The 18,773-nt window shown below is 43.2% G+C and overlaps 1 protein-coding gene across 3 annotated transcripts in view; it reads left to right on the top strand.

Moving 5' to 3' along the window:
- The window catches only part of sp4 (sp4 transcription factor), a 108,483-nt gene that overhangs the window by 9,653 nt on the left and 80,057 nt on the right, over positions 1-18,773 (top strand). The window contains exon 5 of one of the 3 annotated variants that reach the window (XM_068008949.1): positions 1,753-2,213. The exons of the other annotated variants lie outside the window; for them this stretch is intronic. Coding sequence (XP_067865050.1) covers positions 1,753-2,163 — 411 coding nt within the window. The 3' untranslated portion in view covers positions 2,164-2,213. Of the gene's footprint in view, positions 1-1,752; positions 2,214-18,773 lie in introns of those variants that run through there. 3 annotated transcript variants of the gene reach the window in all.

Here is an 18,773-nt window from a genome sequence, read left to right as displayed (position 1 = left end):
GCTGGCCTTGCCAGCATCTCCCACATCCCATGAAAGAAAAACATTATTTGCTCTTAATGGGAAAGGAAATGTTTCTGATTCCCAAGATGGATGGATGGTTCTGGTACCCCAAAAGGTAAAAGAATCTATATGTTTTTTCCAGTTCAATTAGTTCTACTTCCTAAGATTGAGTTACCCAGGGCAATTCATAACGCAAGAGTTACATCACTAGTTATTTCGAGCTGATGCTGAAACTGGGGAGGTGGTGGCATAGTGGTAATGTCACTAGACTAATAACCCAGAGCCCCAGGCTAATGCTCTGGGGACATGGGTTCGAATCCCACCATGGGGATTAATAAATCTGGAATTAAAATATCTAGTCTAATGGACCATAAAACTATTGTCAATTATTGTAAAAACCCATCTGTTTCACTAATGTCCTTTAGGAAAGGAAATCTGCTGTCCTTACCTGGTCTGACTTACATATGACTCCAGACCCACAGCAATGTTGTTGACTCTTAAATGCCCTCCTGAAATGGGCTACCAAGCCACTCAGTTGTACCAAACTGTTACAAAGTCTAAGAAAAGGAATGAAACCGGACAGACCACCCGGCATCGAACTAGGCACTGGAAACGACAACGGCAAACCAAGTCCTGTCGACCTTGCAAAGTCCTCCTTACTAACATCTGGGGGCGTGTGCCAAAATTGGGAGAGCTGTCCCACAGACTAGTCAAGCAACAGCCTGACATGGTCACACTCATGCAATCATACCTTGGACAATGTCCCAGACACCACTATCACCATCCCTGTGTATGTCCTGTCCCACCGGCAGGATAGACCCAGCAGAGGTGGCGGCACAGTGGTATACAGTCGGGAGGGAGTTGCCCTGGGAGTCGTCAACATTGACTGTAGCTCCCATGATGTCTCATGGCATCAGGTCAATCATGGGCAAGGAAACCTCCTGCTGATTACCACCTACCGACCTCGGCTGATGAAGAAGCACTGAGGGTAGCAAGGGCACAGAATGTACTCTGGATGGGGGACTTCAATGTCCATCAGCAAGAGTGGCTCGGTAGCATCACTACTGACCGAGCTGGCCAAGTCCTGAAGGACTGGGTCTGTGGCAAGTGGTGAGAGAACCAACAAGAGGGAAAAACCTGCTTGACCTGGTCCTCTCCCATCTACCTGTCGCAGATGCATCTGTCCATGACAGTACTGGTAGGAGTGACCACTGCACAGTCCTTGTGGCGACAAAGTCCCATCTTCACACTGAGGGTACTCACCATCGTGTTATGTGGCACTACCATCGTGCTAAATGGGATAGGTTTCGAACAGATCTAGCAACTCAAAGCTGGACATCCTTGAGGTGCTATGGGCCATCAGCAGCAGCAGAATTGTAGTCGACCTCAATCTGTAACCTCATGGCCCAGCATATCTCCCACTCTGCTATTACCATCAAGCCAGGGGACCAACCCTGGTTCAATGAGGAGTGCAGGAAAACATGCCAGGAACAGCACGAGGTGTAGCTAAAAATGAGATGTCAGCCAGGTGAAGCTACAACACAGGACTACTTTTCCTGCCAAACAGCTGAAGCAGCATGCAATAAACAGGGTTAAGCAATCCATAACCAATGGATCCGAACTAATCACTCCAGTCCTGCCACATCCAGTCATGATTGGTGGTGGACAATTAAACAACTGACAGGAGAGGAGGCTCCACAAATATCTCCATCCTTAACTGATGAAACTTTAACTCTGCTTCTCTCTCCACAGATGCTGCCTGACAATCTGAGTATTTCCAGCACTTTGTTTTTATCCCCATCCTCAACGATGGGGCAACCCGGGACATCAGTGCAAAAGACAAGGCTGAAGCATTTGCATCCATCTTTAGCCAGAATTGCCGAGTGGATGATCCATCTTGGCCTCCTGAGATCCCCAGCATCACAGATGCCAGTCTTCAGCCAATCTGATTCACTCTGTGATATCAAGAAACTGCTGAAGGCACTGGGTACTGTAAAGGCAATAGTGCTGAAGACTTGTGCTCCAGAACTATCCACGCCCCTAGCCAAGCTGTTCCAGTACAGCTACAACATTGGTATCTACTCGGCAATATGGATAATTGCCCAGGCAAAAGGCAGGACAAATCCAACCTGGCCAATTACCGCCCTATCAGTCTACTCCTGATCATCAGCAAAGTGATGGAAAGGGTCATTAATAGTGCTATCAGGTGGCACTTGCTCAGCAATAACCTGCTCAGTGGTGCTCATTTTGGCTTCTGCCAGAGCTTCTGTCAGCTCCTGACCTCATTACACCCTTGGTTCAAACATGGACAGATGAGTTGAACTCCAGAGGTGAAGTGAGAGTGACTGCCCTTGACATCAAGGCAGCTTTTGACCAAGTATGGCATCATGGAGCCCTAGCAAAACTGGAGTCAATGGGGAATTGGGGAAAATGCTCCGCAGGTTGGATCCATACCTAGCGCAAAGGAAGATGGTTGTGGTTGTTGGAGGTCAATCATTTCAGTCCCAGGACATCACTGCAGGTGTTTCTCAGTAGTGTCCTAGGCCCAACCATCTTCAGCTGCTTCATCAATGACCTTCCCTCCATCATAAGGTCAAAAGTGGGGATGTTTGCTGATGATTGCACAGTGTTCAGCACCATTCGCGACGACTCAGATACTGAAGCAGCCCATGTCCATATGCAGTAAGAGCTGGACAACATCCAGGCTTGGGCTGATAAATGGCAAGTAACATTCGTGCCACACGAGTGCCAGTGAATGACCATCTCAAACAAGAGAGAATCTAACCATCTCCCCTTGATGTTCAATGGCACTGAATCTCCCCCCCCCCCCCACCACACTGTCAACATCCTTGGGGTTACCATCGACCAGAAACTGAACTGGACCAGCCACATAAATGCTGTGGCTACAAGAGCAGGTCAGAGGCTAGGAATTCTGAAGCAAGTAACTCGCCTTCTGTCTCCCCAAAGCCTGTCCACCATCTACAAGGCATAAGTCAGGAGTATGATGGAAGACTGTCCACTTTCCTGGATGGGTGCAGCTCCAACACACTCAAGGTCGACACCATCCAGGACAAAGCAGCCGGCTTGATTGGCACCCTATCCACCACCTTCAACATTCACTCCCTCCACCACCGACGCACCGTGGCAGCTGTGTGTACCATCTACAAGATGCACTACAGAAACTCACCAAGACTCCTTTGACAGCACCTTCCAAACCGTGACCTCTACCACCTAGAAGGACAAGGGCAGCAGCTGAATGGGAGCACCACCACCTGCAAGTTCCCCTCCAAGCCACACACCATCCTGACTTGGAACTATATCACCATTCTTTCACTGTTGCTGGGTCAAACTCCTGGAACGTCCTTTCACCAGTATTATTGGTGTAACTACCCCACATGGACGGCAGCAGTTCAAGAAGGCAGCTCACCACCACCTTCTCAAGGGCAATTCGGGCTGGGCAATAAACGCTGGCCTAGCCAGCAACGCCCGCATCCCCCGAACGAATAATTTTTTTAAAAAAGGGACATGTGGTTTAAGATGAACAGGATGTTCCAATCTGAAGGCGTTATACTTTTTGAGATGGGTCGTTGTTTAATAATTGAGCCATTAAAGATTTTATACATATTTTTGTTTAATATTTTGTGCTTGATCATACCTACCAATTTCTTTTGCCCATCATTGTTCCTTTTGAATTGTAGTTTAAATATTTAGCATGTTTTAGTCAATAACATCTCTTGTATGTGAGGAATATTCCACAATTTCCACTATCAATGTTCTAACTGGGCCAGGACAGATCTCGCAAGCAACATGGGCAAACATGAGATACTGAGCCAACAGCTGCGTCAGAATTGCTACTGCTACAATCAGTAACCATGTGTCCGAGCATCAAGCCAGGGGATCAACCCTGGTTCCATGCGATGCGTCGAACGTTGCCCCAGAAGCTGTATCAGTTATATCTTCGAATGAGGCATCAGCCTACTGAAGCTGCAATACAGGGCTGCTTACTTGCCAGAGCAAAAAGCTTTCGTAGTTCCACAATCAGTAGATAAAAGCAAAACTCTGTCTCACAACCACATCCAGCGAAAACTGATGGTGAACAGAGGAGCAGGAGGCTGCATGAACATCCCCCATCCTCAACCATGGTGCCGCCCAGCAGATGAATACAAGACAAATCGACATGCCACCTTTTGTGAACCTCATCTGTCATAGGTTAACCTTTTAGCTGTACACTGGCGACATGCAACACTACCTGTCTGCCACCTCCCTCAACTCCTCCATTGCCTCTGAGTTGTCAAATTGTTTGACTGATATCCAGTCACAATTTTCTCCAAACCATCATTGGAAAGACTGAAGCCGTTGTATTTGACACCCCCACGACAAGCTCCATTCCCTCGCTGCCGATTCCATCGTGCTGCCTGTTCATTGTCATAGAGCAAACTAACTTCGCAGTCTTGGTGTCCTGTTTGTCCTCAGCTGATCCTCCAACTCCATATATTCTTTACAAAGACTGCCTACTTCTATATCCGCAACATCACCCACCACCTTTCCTTAATCCTTTTCCTGCTGAAGCCATGCCTTTATCACCTGCAGACTCTGCTATTTCACTGCTCTCCTGGCTGGTCACCCATGAATTTACAGCACAGAAACTGGCCACTTGACTCAACTGGCCTGTGCCAGTGTTTGTGCTCCATGAGACTTTCCCAACCCATTTTCCATAGCCTATTCCTTTCTCCTCATGCTCTTATCTACTTTCCCCTTAAATGCATAAATTCTATACAACACAAGGTCCCTCTCGCCTGTCTTTGCTGCTCTGTATTGGTTTCTGGTCCCACAACACCTCAAACCTCATGTTGAACTCTCTTCATGACCTCACCATTCCCCATCTCTGTAAACCTTCCCGGCCAACAGCACCTCCAGAACTCTTCCTCCTTCTGTATCTGGCTTGTGCATCCCACTCCCTTTATCCCACAAATGGTGGACATGGAATTCCTTCCCAAAACCCCTATGCAACTCCCCATCTCGCTTTCTGCCTCTCCATTTCATTCTCCTTTGTAAAACCCAGCTTGGACCAAGCTTTTGTTCACCCCACTTAATATTTTTTCCTTTTGTCTCAACATCCATTTTTCTGATTATAGCTCTATGAAGCATTTTTCTGCATTCAAGATGCTATATAAATGTCTTTTCTTTTGTTCACAATGTCTTCAGTGCCAAACAGTACATCCTGTTCAGCCTCCTCCCAAAGTCCTCTTATTTAAATATGGTAACATTTGTCCAGTCAGTTCAATTCACTCGTAGAAACATAGAATGATGCAGCACAGAAGGGGGCCAGTCACCCATCAAGCCTGTACCATTTCTTTGTAGTACTTTTAAATTGATCCCACCCCTGCTCTTTCCTCATAGCCCTGTATATTTTTTCCGTTTTAGTTTTTATGCAATTCTCTTTTTTTTAATGTTACTATTGAATCTGTTCTACCACCCTTTCATTCCAGATGTGTGTATATAAAGAAAAAGGTTTCCTCATGTCATGTGTGGTTCTTTTGCCAATTTCCTTAAATCTGTGTCTTCTGGGAACTGACCCTATGCCACTGAAAACAGTTTCTCTTTATTTACTGTATCAAATATATTCATGATTTTGGGCACCTCTCATCAAATATCCTCTTGCCATTCTCTGCTGTTAAGGAGAAAACCTAGCTTCTCGACATAACTGAAGTCCCTCATCCCTGGTACCATTTTAGTAAAATCTCTTCTGCACCCTCTCCAAAGCCTTGACATTCTTCCTAAGGTGTGGTGCCCAGAATTGAGCACACCACTCTATCTGAGGTCTAACCAGTGTTTTATAAAGGTGCAACATAACTTCCTTGCTTTTGTGCTTGTTTCCTCTGTTAATAAAGCCAAGGATCCCATATGTTTTACCAGCCTTCTCAATGTTTTTTATGCTACCTTCAAAGGTTTGTGTACATACATCCAGGTCTTTCTGTTCTGTACCCTTTTAAAATTATAGCATTTTGTTTATATTGTTTCTCCTCATTCCTCCTATCAAATTGCATCACTTCACACTTCTCTGCATTAGATTTCACCTGTCATGTGTCTACCCATTTCATCCATCTTTCTATGTCCTCCTGAGGTGTGATACTGTCCGCCTCATTGCTTACTACATTTCCAAACTTTGATATCACCTGAAAACTTTGAAATTATGCCCTGTATGCCCAAGTCCAGGTTATTAATTTAGGTCAAACAGAGCAGTGGTCGGAGTACCAACCCCTAGGGAACATTTACTGGATACTTCCCTCCAGTCTGAAAAACAGCCATTCACCACCAATGGATACCACCCAGTTCTGATGAGAGATCACAGACCTGAAACATTAACACTGCTTCTCTCTCCATAGATGCTGCCAGACCTGCTGAGTATTTCCAGCATTTTCTGTTTTTATTTCAGATTTCCAGCATCTGCAATACTTTGCTTTTATTCATTCACCACTACTCTCTGCTTTCTGTGCATTAGCCAATTTTGTATTCATGTTGCCACTGATCATTTAATTCCCTTGGGTTTATTTTTGTTAAGTCTGTTATGTACGTGGTACTTTGTTAAATGCTTTTTGAAAGTCCATATACATAACCTCAACTGCACTACCCTCATCAACCCTTTCAATTACTTCCTCAAAGAACTAGATCATGTTAGCCAAACATGATTTGCCTTTAGTAAATCCATGCTGACTTTTATTTATTAGCCAATATTTTTCCAAATACCAATTAACTTTGTTCTGAATATGGTGTCTCAAAATTTTCCCACCACGAATGTAAGGCTGACAGGTCTGTAGTTGCTGGGTTTATCCCTCTCCCTTTTTGAAATGGGTGTAAGATTTGCAATCCACTAGCTCTCTGCACTACTAAGGGGGATTGGAAGAGCCTCCACAATTTCCACCCTTCCCTTGGATGCATCCCATCTGGACTGAGTGACTTTTCTACTTTGAGGACTGGCAACCTTTTAAGTACCTCCTCTATCTATTTCTATCCTTTTTTTTCTATTACCTCCTACTTATTGCTACATTGTCAGCATCCTCTTCTCTAGTGAAGACAGATGCAAAGTACTCATTTAGTACCTTGCCCTCCACAAGATCTCTTTTCTGCTCCCTAATAGGCCCCACCCTTCCTTTGGCTACCCTTCTATTTGTGTTTATAAAAGACTATTGGGTTCCCTTTTATAAAAGCAAAATACTGCGGATGCTGGAAATCTGAAACAAAAACAAGAAATGCTGGATTCACTCAGCAGGTCTGGCAGCATCTGTGGAAAGAGAAGCAGAGTTAACGTTTCGGGTCAGTGACCCTTCTTCGGAACTCCCTTTTATGTTCGCCTCTAATCTATTCTTGTACTCTCTCATTGCTCCCATTCCTTTTTATTTAGACCTTCTCTGTAGTTTCTATATTCATCTTGGTTCTGGACTCTATTAGGAATTTCCATAAGCCTCTTTTTTTTTTCCTTCCTCATTTTAACCTCTACCTTCAGACATCCAGGGAACTCTAGCTTTGGACGTCTACTCTGTGTATCTGAACCGTATCTATTTTGAAACCTCCCGTTGCTCAATTACTGTTTTGCCTGCCAATTTTTGATTCCAATCCAACTGGGCCAGGTGCTTTTTTATCTCACTGAAATTAGCCCTCTTGCAATAGAAGTATTTATATGGTTGTCTGTACCTTGTCCTTTTCCATAACTATTCTAAACATCATGATATGATAATGCTTTCCCACTGAAAATTGCTCCACTTGCCCCACTTCATTCCCCATAACTAGATCTGGCGCTGTTTCCTTCCTCATTGAGCTGGAAACACACTGAATAAGAAATTTCTCTTGTACACATTTCAGAAATTCCTTCCCCTCTTTGCCTTTTTACTGTTATTATCCCAGTCTCTAGTGGGATAATTGAAGTCCCCCTTTATCACTGCCCTGTATTTTTTTTGCATCTTAATATAATTTGCACGAAAATTTGCTCCACTCTTTCCCATGATTTGGTGGCCTAGAGTAGCATATTAGCTCCTCTATTCCTTAATTTTGACCAAATAGACTCTGTCTTTGGTCCCTCAACGACATCATCCTCTTACAGTGTTTACGATAGTTTTATTTTTGATCAATACAACTAGCCCCTCTTCCTTTCCTCCCCCCACCCCACTTTGCTTTTTACTGTTTTTGCTGAATATCTTCTAGGCAGGAATATTAACTTCCCAATCCTTCCCTTCTTTGATCCAGGTCTCCGATATAGTGGCAATAACAGAGTACCATGTGCTGACTCGTGCCTGCAGCGCACCAACCTTACTTGCATCGCTCCATACATTTACATACATGCACTCCCAACCCATCTTGGACTGCTTCCCAATTGCCCCCTATGTGATCTCTCCTATTTCTGAATTTACTCTAGTGCTAGTTGTCCTCTATGCACATTGTCTGCCTCAGAAGGTGGTGGAGGCGGGGTCATTGAATATTTTTAAGGCGGAGGTAGATAGATTCTTGTTAGGCAAGGGAATCAAAGATAATGGGGGGTTGATGGGAGTGTGGAATTTAAGACACAAACAGATCAGCCATGATCTTATTGAATGGCAGGAGCAGGCACGAGTGGCCGAATAGCCTACTTGTGCTCCTAATTCGTATGTTCGTATGTTTCTCCTCTCTAATATTTCATCCTGGTGTCCATCCTCCTGCCAATTTAGTTTAACCCCTCCTCCATGTGACATTAAGAAGTGGTGCGTACACTGGACCTAATGAGAGCTTTGGTCTTGTGAACATTTGACTTCAGTTCAGAAGACCAAAATATCAGAATTAGTTGATCCCCTAACTAAGCGATTCCAATGCAGCTATGATGTTGGCATGTATCTTAACAGTTTGAAGAACTGCCCAGGCACATGGTAGCCACAAAAAATGACTAAAACAGGAACTGTCGCTCTATCAATCTTCTAGCATTATTCGATTGTGTGGAAAAAGTCATCAATAATCCTGTTTGCAGTACCTAGTCACCAATAACCTGCTTAATGATGTTCAGTTTGAGTTCCACCAGGATCAGACAGGTCCTGACATTATTGCTATGGGTGTCAGTTGTGGCTCAGTTGGTAGCACTCTTGCCTCTGAATCACAAGGTTCTGTATTCACACCCCACTCCACGACTTGAGCACAAAAATCAGGGCTGAACACTCCAGTGCTGTAATGAGGGAGAGCTGCACTGTCGGAGCTGCTGTCTTTCGGATGAGATGTTAAACCGAGGCCCCTTCTGCCCCTTTGGGTAGAGGTAAAAGATCCCATGGCGCTACTTCGAGGGAGAGTAAGGGCGTTATCCCTTGTGTCCTATCCAATATTTATCCTTCAATCAACATCACAAATTTAAGATTATCTGGCCATTGTCATATTGCTGTTTGGGAGTTTGCTGTGCGCAAATTGGGTGCTGCGTTTCCTACATTACAGCAATGACAAAAGTGCTTTGTTGGCTTTAAAGCACTTTGAGATGTCCGGTGGTTGTGAAAAGTGTTATATTGATGCAAGTTCCTTTTGATTCTGATGTGATTGTAAGAGCTGAATGGCAGAGGAGAGGTGAGAATACCTGCCCTAGAAATGGAGGCACCTTCAACTGATTATGGCACCAAGGAGTCCTTGCACAATTGGGTCAGGGGTAAAATGTTCCAGTGGCTGGATTCATACCTGATGCACAAGAACATGGTCATGGCCAGTCATCACAACCCCAAGAAAATTGCTGCCAAAGTTACTTCATCCATCATAATATTAAGAGTGGAGCTGTTTGTTAACTATTCTATAGTATTCAGCTTCTGTCTCACTCCTCTGATGATAAAAGAGCCTGTGCTAGCCTACAACAGGACCAGGACAGCATCCTGGCTTGGGCTGAGTAGTAGCAGTGAGAGGATGCCTAACCACACTCCACCCCCCTAGTTCTCCATCGATATCCTCGGGTCAGCCTAAACTAGGAGCCGCCATATCACCCAGTGTTTTTAGTTTAAGCTTCCGGCAGTCTACAAGGATGTTCTGACTTCTATATTTTACGATCACACATGCCTACTTCGGCTACAGAACATGATGTAACCATAGCATCATGTATTATTCTCTGTTTGGAAATAAGTGAAACCAGTTTTATCCAATTCTTCCATACAGACATTAGGCCTCAGCTCTTATCTCTTAGGAACACCTAAGTCTATTCATTGTTGTAGAAAAATGTGGCAGCCAATTTGTGCAAAGCAAGATCCCATAAACCGTAATGAGATAAATCATGAGATCATCTGCTTTTGGTGGCATGGTTTGAGGGATAAATGTTGGCCAGGACACTGGGAAAAACCCATTTCTCTTCTTCAAACAGTGCCGTGGGATCTTTTATGTCTCCCTGACTTAGGCAGGGCCCTCAGTTTGATTTCTCACCCAAAAGACAGCACCCCTCAGTACCGTACTGCACTCAAGTCTCTGGAGTAAGGCGTGAACACAGCTCGGTGAGGAGATAGATAGCTGGTGGATATAGGGAAGAACAGGATTTTTTCTTAAATAACGTGCTATTTACTTTTGTGAAAGTCACTGTCAGGTTTCTTTGAAAGTAGATAAAAGCATGATAAATGTGCATTTTATAGACTCTGATTTTTTATTTGGTCTGTTCTATTAGCTGAGTTCATTATGGGTGCTACAAATGGCCACAGTGTGCATGTGAAAGGAATGGGGGGAAATAAAGTAAGTGCACATAACAATTGTTTTTAATAGATTACAGAAAAAAGCTCAATTTTTTCACCTGTGTAAAGAAGGGAGCTGTATCCGATGTAGGCTAAACTGTAGCTGATAAGCAAGTGGCATATATGGCATTTTTTTTCCTGTTCCAAATGAGAGTTGGTTCAGAGACCAAAACTACATCTACAGATTTTTGAAACACACAAACCGCAATTTTTCATGTATAATATTTACAATTTCAAATAAATATTGAATCAACCACTTCTACCGCCTTCCAAGTCAAATCAGTGTTTCTTTGTAACTATAATGAAAATATAAGAAAGCTTGTCAATTGTACACTAGTGGGCAGATTTCTGAAATGTCTGTTTGAAATATGGAATGAGATTTTCAAAGCTTAATTTAGTTAAAATCTTGATAATTAGGGAGAGTTGACTTTCATTCTACTTGTATAATCTGTAATTAATCTCACATGGAAGAGAAAATAGTGTACAAACCTGTCCAGAGCTAGTTATCAGATCATTTACATCCAAAACAATGAAGAATAAGTAAAGTAAAGAGCAAAGTACTGCGGATGCTGGAAATCTGAAGTAAAACAGAAAATGCTGCAGATGCTCAGCAGGTCTGGCAGAATCTGTGCAGAGAGAAGCAGAGTTAACTTTTCAAGTCGGTGATCCTTCATTCTGCAGTTCTGAGTATTTCCAACATTTACTGTTTTTAATCGAATAAGTCTCAGCTATTAGTTGTTGGGTGGATTATTTGGGCTGAAATTAGTCATTTCTTTCTGTCATTTCCCCCACTCCTCTTCGCTGTCAGAAGGGCCAATGGTCCAGCCTACAGGCATTCTCACAGATGATGAATAACAATCTCTTCAGAAAAACGGTTATTTTCTAGCCACCCCAGTTATCCAATGCATTACCCACACATACTTTTGTTACCGCTAATTTGAAAGATGTGACAAGGATACTTAGCACAATTAACCGGCAGCACAATGTACTTCGATTGACAATCATCACTCCCATATTAAATTCCTAATCTTCATCACAGAATAGCAGTCTTGGTGATGGTGGGAGACGAGGAGTGACACTAAAGACTTCACTCTAGTCTAATAAGGTAGCCACTTCTGCATGATGGAAAATATTCCATTTAAAAACAAAATGATCAATAGTAAATTTCTCTACTTTGCAGTAATTGTTGCTGATATTTTGATGCTTTATTGAGCGTAATTCCACCATACCCATCTTTTATTGCTGTGTGACACATTAACCAAATCGTTGAAACACATATAGGCAATACCGAAAAACAAACCCATGAAATGCCAATGAACACATTTTATTACAACAGCTATTTGTTAAAGATATTGAAGCTTCCTTATTTGTTCCTCAAAGAAGGCTGACAAATCAACACAGCAAAACAGATGGCACCGTGCCACACGATGGTGTAGTCTGACATTTCCATTTGTTTAGTTCAGGTTTAATGCTGTTATCATTCCAGGATAATGTCTAGGGGGTGAAACTGGTCTACGCAGCTGCGCGGAACAGGCGAGCAGCGAATCGGCAGCCGACTTTTCACCATGCCAGTTTTTATTTTTCATTGACTTGGGAAATAATGCCAAGGTTTTTCATTTCAAACCAAGTAAAAGTGACCGTGAGACTTGGAAATGAGTTTCCAAAGAGTTTCAACTATCCTTCTGTGAATTTCATAGAATCATAGAAAGTTTAAAGCACAGAAAGAGGCCACTTGGCCCATGGTGTCTGTGCTGGCTGAAAAACGATCCACCTATTCTAACCCCACCTTCCAGCATTTGGTCCTTTGCCCTGCAGATTACAGCACTTGAGGTGCATATCCAGACTAATGGCTGGAAAGAAGATTGAGCATGTTGAAAAAAAAAAATCAGCTCCCAATTCGCTATGAGCTTGTTCCGTGCTGCTGTCGTAGACTAATTTCACCTCCCTTTTGTTTAAAAGACATGAGTCTAGATGATTAACATTTTTCAGAAAAATGTCTAAGGATATGAAAATGCTATAAACGAGGTATCTGACGTCGTTATCCTGGACAAATTGACAATATGAATCTGTGCATGGTCAGGAATTAAAATTATTAGTCTGAATCCAACAAATAGGTGCTATTGGATCCAAAATGAATTCAGTCTCTCTGCAGATGGACCAGGCTACGCACTTAACAACTGTATTTAATTCGGTTTCAGCCCTGACTGTATGGAATAGATTTCTAATGAAATTAGGTTGTGTAGTCTCAACAAAATGTGAAAATTTACTATACCAAAAGAGTGAAAACAAAAGTATGTTAATCTGGGGCAACGTTCTAAATGATCATTCAGTTACTATTTCACCACAATCCTTTAGCCCAGCAGTGCACAAGAAGATGCTGTTGGACTCTTTTTCTCCTGGTCAGTGCTTTTTCTTGAATGAAATCAATTCAACAGTTTTAACTGCAAAAGCTGAAACTAACTAGTTGAAATCAGCTTTTTTATTTTGTGCGCTCAATAAGAAAAAGTCTGGCCTTGATGAGTGAGAGCGAGCTAGTAATACTGAGGTGATCTATGGTTTACTATCCTTTAAACATCCTTTCTGTATTGGATGTTTTAGAATTTGTAGAAATTGATTGACTGGTGCGTGCGTTCAAGTGCAACGCATTTGATCCCGTGCCATAATCCTCTCTGTAACTGAGAGATCTACCACGTACCACAGGCCCACAGAAAGTGCCATGTTCCAAGTACATGGGAGTGGATGATGTTCTTCTGTTATTCCTTGCCTTGCGTATTACAACTGAAGTCTCAGAAGCTTTTCTTTGATTGTTTGGAGGCCCTGCATGTTATGCAGATAGGATGGGCAGATAAAGTCTGGGAGGAGATATGTTGTGCTTATTGTATGAAGCCTCTTAATCAGTGGCTGACTCAATGTGCACGAGATTGGCTGGCCACATTCCAGAACTGTAGGCTTTGTACAGTCTGAAGAAAGTAGTGTGGCTGACCCCATGCTTCTTTGCATACAGGAACTGTAATGTGGCTGTTTCACCGGCAGCAATTTTGTTGATGTGGTGCATGTCCAAGCTATATTCTTCCAGAAAATAATGCCCAGAAACCTCTGTTCACAAATGCTTCGGACAGTAGCTCAGTTCTCGCATCCTGTTCCCTGTGATTTTTTTTTTTAAAAGAAGGGTTGAGCAGAATCACCATTGCTCCAGATTGTCCTGGCATCATTTAGTGGAGGATATTCAAATGGCCTGAGAACCCTGTGAGCAAATTCCCATCCTTTTGTTCACGTGTTGGAACATTACTGATAAATAGGGAACTGGAGCCGGCTGAAAACCAAAACCTAGCAAACTCCAACCATTGGATAAGACCTAGTGGTAACTGCTCCTCTCACTGACCCAATTGAGCACTCAGTCAGGAAATCTGGCATCAACTGAATCAACTCACTGGGTCGTCAAGCAGCAAGATGGTACAATGTAACCCACTCTGGCAACCTCGTCAAAAACCTTTTTCACATCCAATGTGCATTGTTTCTTATTAAAGGATCAGAGGATGTGCTTAGATTGTGCAGTAAATTGTTGCTAATGCTCCTTGTATTTCCAGGCCCTGTTTGGCGTGGGTCAGATAAGTCGGTGCCCTCGAGGTGATGTTGGAGAATCTTTCCAAGACAGCTCAACAGAATGATAAGAACATAATTGCTGTAGTTATTAGTCTTTGCCTGATTTTGGACTATTGTGAACACAAATGACTTCTAGAATCTCTGGAGGTAGCCCACAATCAGTGACTTGGTGAAGAACTCAGCTGTTGTTGCCTAATCAAGCTTGCATTTTCTCCTGAAGCTCTCGCTTTCTCACATACACCTTAGCTTTAATCTGAATTCTGCAGGACTAACCAGCTGGGTCAAGGCGACTGCCTTGCTTTTCAGTGCATTATCCTTTCCAGTACTTGCAGGGCCCATGATCAGAAGTTGAACAGTGTTACTTTATGTATGGATGCAACTGTCCAGTTCCTTTTTGTGGCTATTGTAGAATTTCTTGAGGTTTGGTCTGGTGTGATCGTGCAGGGGTGTTCTTTGAAGAATTATGCTTTTATGGAGTCTGCTTCTGCATTGGCTGTAGTTAGAACCTTACAAAAATTACAGCACAGAAAGAGGCCATTTAGTCCATCGTGTCTGCACTGGCTGAAATAAAAACTAGCCACCGAAGCTAATCCCACCTTCCAGCACGTTGTCTGTAGCCTTGCAGGTTACAGTACACTTCAGGTGTAGGTCCAGCTGCCTTTTAAATGAGTTGAGAGTTTCTGCTTCCACCAGTGTTCCTGGCAGTGAATTCCAGACACCCACTACCTACTGGGTGAAAAAATGTTTTCTCGTGAGCCCTCTAATCCTTCTACCAATCACCTTAAATCTGTTCACCCTGATAATCAACCTCTCTGCTAGGGGAAACTGGTCCTTCCTGTCTACTCTATCTAGGCCCCTCATAACTTTGCACACCTCAATTAAGTCACCCTTCAGTCTCCTCTGTTTTGAGGAAAACAATCCTAGATGATCCAATCTTTCCTCATAGCTGCAACTTTCAAGCCCTGGCAACATTCTTGTACATCTCCTCTGTACTAATCTAATTGAGGTATATAGGATGATTAAGGGGATTGACAAAGTAGACGTAGAGAGGATGTTTCCTCTTGTGGGGCAATCTGGAAGGAGAGGTCATAGTTTTAGGATAAGGGGCAGCAGATTTAAAACATAGATGAGGAGAAATGACTTTTCTCAAAGGGTCGTGAATCTGTGGAATTCACTACCCCAGAGTGCGGTGGATGCCGGGACATTGAGTAAATTTAAGGAGGAGATAGATTTTTAATTAGTAATGGGTTGAAGGGTTATGGAGAACGGTCAGGAAAGTGGAGTTGAGGCCGAGATGAGTTCAGCCATGATCGTATTGAATGGTGGAGCAGGCTCGAGGGGCTGAATTGCCTACTTCTGCTCCTAGTCCTTTATGTTCTTATGTACTCCAGAACAATTATGCCCTTCCTGTAATGTGACCAGAACTGTATGCAGTACTGCAGCTGTGGCCTAACCAGACTTTTATACAGTTCCAGCATTAAATCCCTGCTTTTGTATTCTATGCCTTGGCCAATAAAGGAAAACATTCTACATGCATTCTTCACCATTTTATCTACCTGTTCTGCCACCTTCAGGGTCCTGTGGACATGCACACCAAGGTCTTTCACTTCTTTTACATCTCTCAATATCCTCCTGTTTATTGTGTACTCCCTTGCTTTGTTTGCCCTCCCCAAATGCCTTACCTCACAATTCTCCGAATTGAATTCCATTTGCCACTTTTCCGTCCACTCAACCAAACCATTGATATCATTCTGGAATCTACAGCTATCTTCACTATCAACTACACGGCCAATTTTTGTGTCATCTGCAAACTTCCCAATCATGCCTCCCACGTTAAAGTCCAGATCGTTTAATATATACCACAAACAGCAAGGGGCCCGACACTCAGCATTGGAAACCGCCTTCCGTTCGCAAAAACATCTGTCGACAATTACCCTTTGTTTCCTGTCCCTGAGCCAATTTTAGACCCAACCTGCTGCATTCTCCTGTATCTCATGGGCTTTTATTTTTCTGACCAGTCTGCCATGTGGGACCTTGTCAAACGGCCTTACTAAAATCTATGTAGACCACATCTACTGCACTACCCTCATCAATCCTCCTTGTTACTTCCTCATGATTTTCAATTAAGTTAGTAAGACACGACCTTCCCTTAACAAATCCATGCTGACTATTCCTGATTAATCCGTGCCTTACTAACTGGCAGTTTATCCTATCTCTCAGAATTGATTCTAATAATTTGCCCACCACCGAGGCCAGACTGACCGGCCTATAATAATTTGGCCTATCCCTCGCCCCCTTTTTAAGCAATGAAACAACATTGTGAATCTGATCATCAGAAATATTTGGGATCATGCCTTTCTGCAGAAAAGATCCCACTGGTTTTAAGAAGCAATTGAATTTTAGTCTGCAGATGCTTTACTGAATTTTTTCTTTGTCTCCCTAAGCCAAGTTTAATGTAGTCCCTACCAAATCTGTAATTTTTAAGGAAATCAATTGAGTGGCATGTTGGGGTATCACAATATTCCAATCATCAGGATCCTTCTGCTTTGGTATTGCTCCTTTTGCCACTCCCATTAGGACACCAATTAGCTGCTTCCTGGCCCATTGTAGGTTAATAAAAATGATGGCCAGGGCACTGGGAGAATCCCTTTTTTTGATTTGTCGTGCTCTCACCACTGTGTTAGAAAATTGTGGATTCAGGTTCTGAGCTGATATCTGGGATACCCTCTCAAGTGGATGTAAAGATCTTCTAACTCCAAGGTGAGAGTGCTACTGAGCCAAGTTGAGAATTGAGTATTTTTGTCTCGCTGAGAAAGAAATCTTTTAAATAGGCTTTAAAAATCAAATGGCCATAATATCTTCATGTCAAATAACAACTAGAGTGCAATAATAATTTATATGTATGTTGGAAGAATAGACTGTAACAGCAAAGTGACTGAGGAATTCCTTGGATAATTTTGACCATTTGAGAGAGAAGTTTTGTTGCATTGGAGTCAGTTTTATCAGTGCATGTAGATTAGGGAATTGGTTAACAAATTAAACAGCCAGTTGAGGAAATGCAAAGCTCTGAATATCTAGAGTTTGAGACAGTACCGATGAGAAATGAAGACTGGAGAAGGTTGTGGAAGCAAGTGCAAAGAATACAAGTGTGGGTGCAAGGACACAACAAAATGTCACTTCTCTGTTGCTGTTAAATATCTACGCGCACTGGAAAGCAGTTGATTTGAAGAAGATACATGGTGTCAGTATGGAGATCTCGAAGCAATCAATTCATTATCTGAAGGCTTTTTTTTTATTATTCATTCATGGGATGTGGGCATCACTGGTTAAGCCAGCATTTATTGCCCATCCCTAATTGCCCTTGAGAAGGTGGTGGTGAGCTGCCTTCTTGAACCGCTGCAGTCCATGTGAGGTAGGCGCACCCACATTGCTGTTACGAAGGGAGTTGCTGGGTCAAAATCCTGGGACAGTGAAGGAACGGCGATATAGTTCCAAGTCAGGATGGTGTGTGACTTGGATGGGAACTTGCAGGTGGTGATGTTCCCATGCATCTGCTGCTCTTGTCCTTCGAGGTGGTAGTGGTCGTGGGTTTGGAAGGTGCTGTCTAAGGAGCCTTGGTGCGTTGCTGCAGTGCAGCAATCAGGAAAGTACAGGCCGTGCAAAAACAACATTCCCTTTAAGATGGGCACATGCGTGGTAGCGCATTAATCTTAAAGGGATTATGTGGGCAAAGAGTCATAGTTATACAGCACATGATGTGCCAGCCATCAAGCTCCCGTCTATTCTAATCCCATTTTCCAGTGCTTGGTCTGTAGCCTTGTATGCTATGGCATTTCAAGTGCTCGCCTAAATACTACTTAAATGTTGTGAGGGTTCCTGCATCTACCACCCCTTCAGGGAGTGTGTTCCAGATTCCCACCACCCTCTGGGTGAAAATCTTTTTCCTCAAATCTGCTCTAAACCTCCTGCCCCTTACCTTAAATCTCTGCCCCCTGGTTATTGACACCTCTGCTAAGGGAAAAAGTTTCCTCCTATCTACCCTATCTATGCCCCTCATAATTTTGTATACCTCAATCATGTCCCCCCTCAGCCTTCTCTGCTCTAAGAAAAACAACCCTAGCCTTTCCAGTCTCTCTTCATAGCTGAAATGCTGCAGCTCAGACAACATCCTGGTGAATCTCCAGTGCAGTCACATCCTTCCTAGAGTGTGGTGACCAGAACTGTACACAGTACTCCAGTTGTGGCCTAACTAGCCTTTTGTACAACTCCATCAGAACCTCCCTGCTCTTGCCTTTATTAGCCGAGGCATAGAATACAACCTAACTCCCTTATCTACCTGTGCTGCTGCCTTCAGTGATCTATGGACAAGTACACCAAGGTTCCTCTGACCCTCTGTACTTCCAAGGGTCCTACCATCCATTGTATATTCCCTTGCCTTGTTAGTCCTCCCAAAATGCATCACTTCAC

The sequence above is a fragment of the Heterodontus francisci genome, chromosome 2, assembly GCF_036365525.1.
Source record: "Heterodontus francisci isolate sHetFra1 chromosome 2, sHetFra1.hap1, whole genome shotgun sequence".
In the NCBI taxonomy this organism is placed as follows: domain Eukaryota; kingdom Metazoa; phylum Chordata; class Chondrichthyes; order Heterodontiformes; family Heterodontidae; genus Heterodontus; species Heterodontus francisci.
Note: the sequence above shows the minus strand (reverse complement) of the source record. Positions and strands in the feature narration are given on the sequence as shown.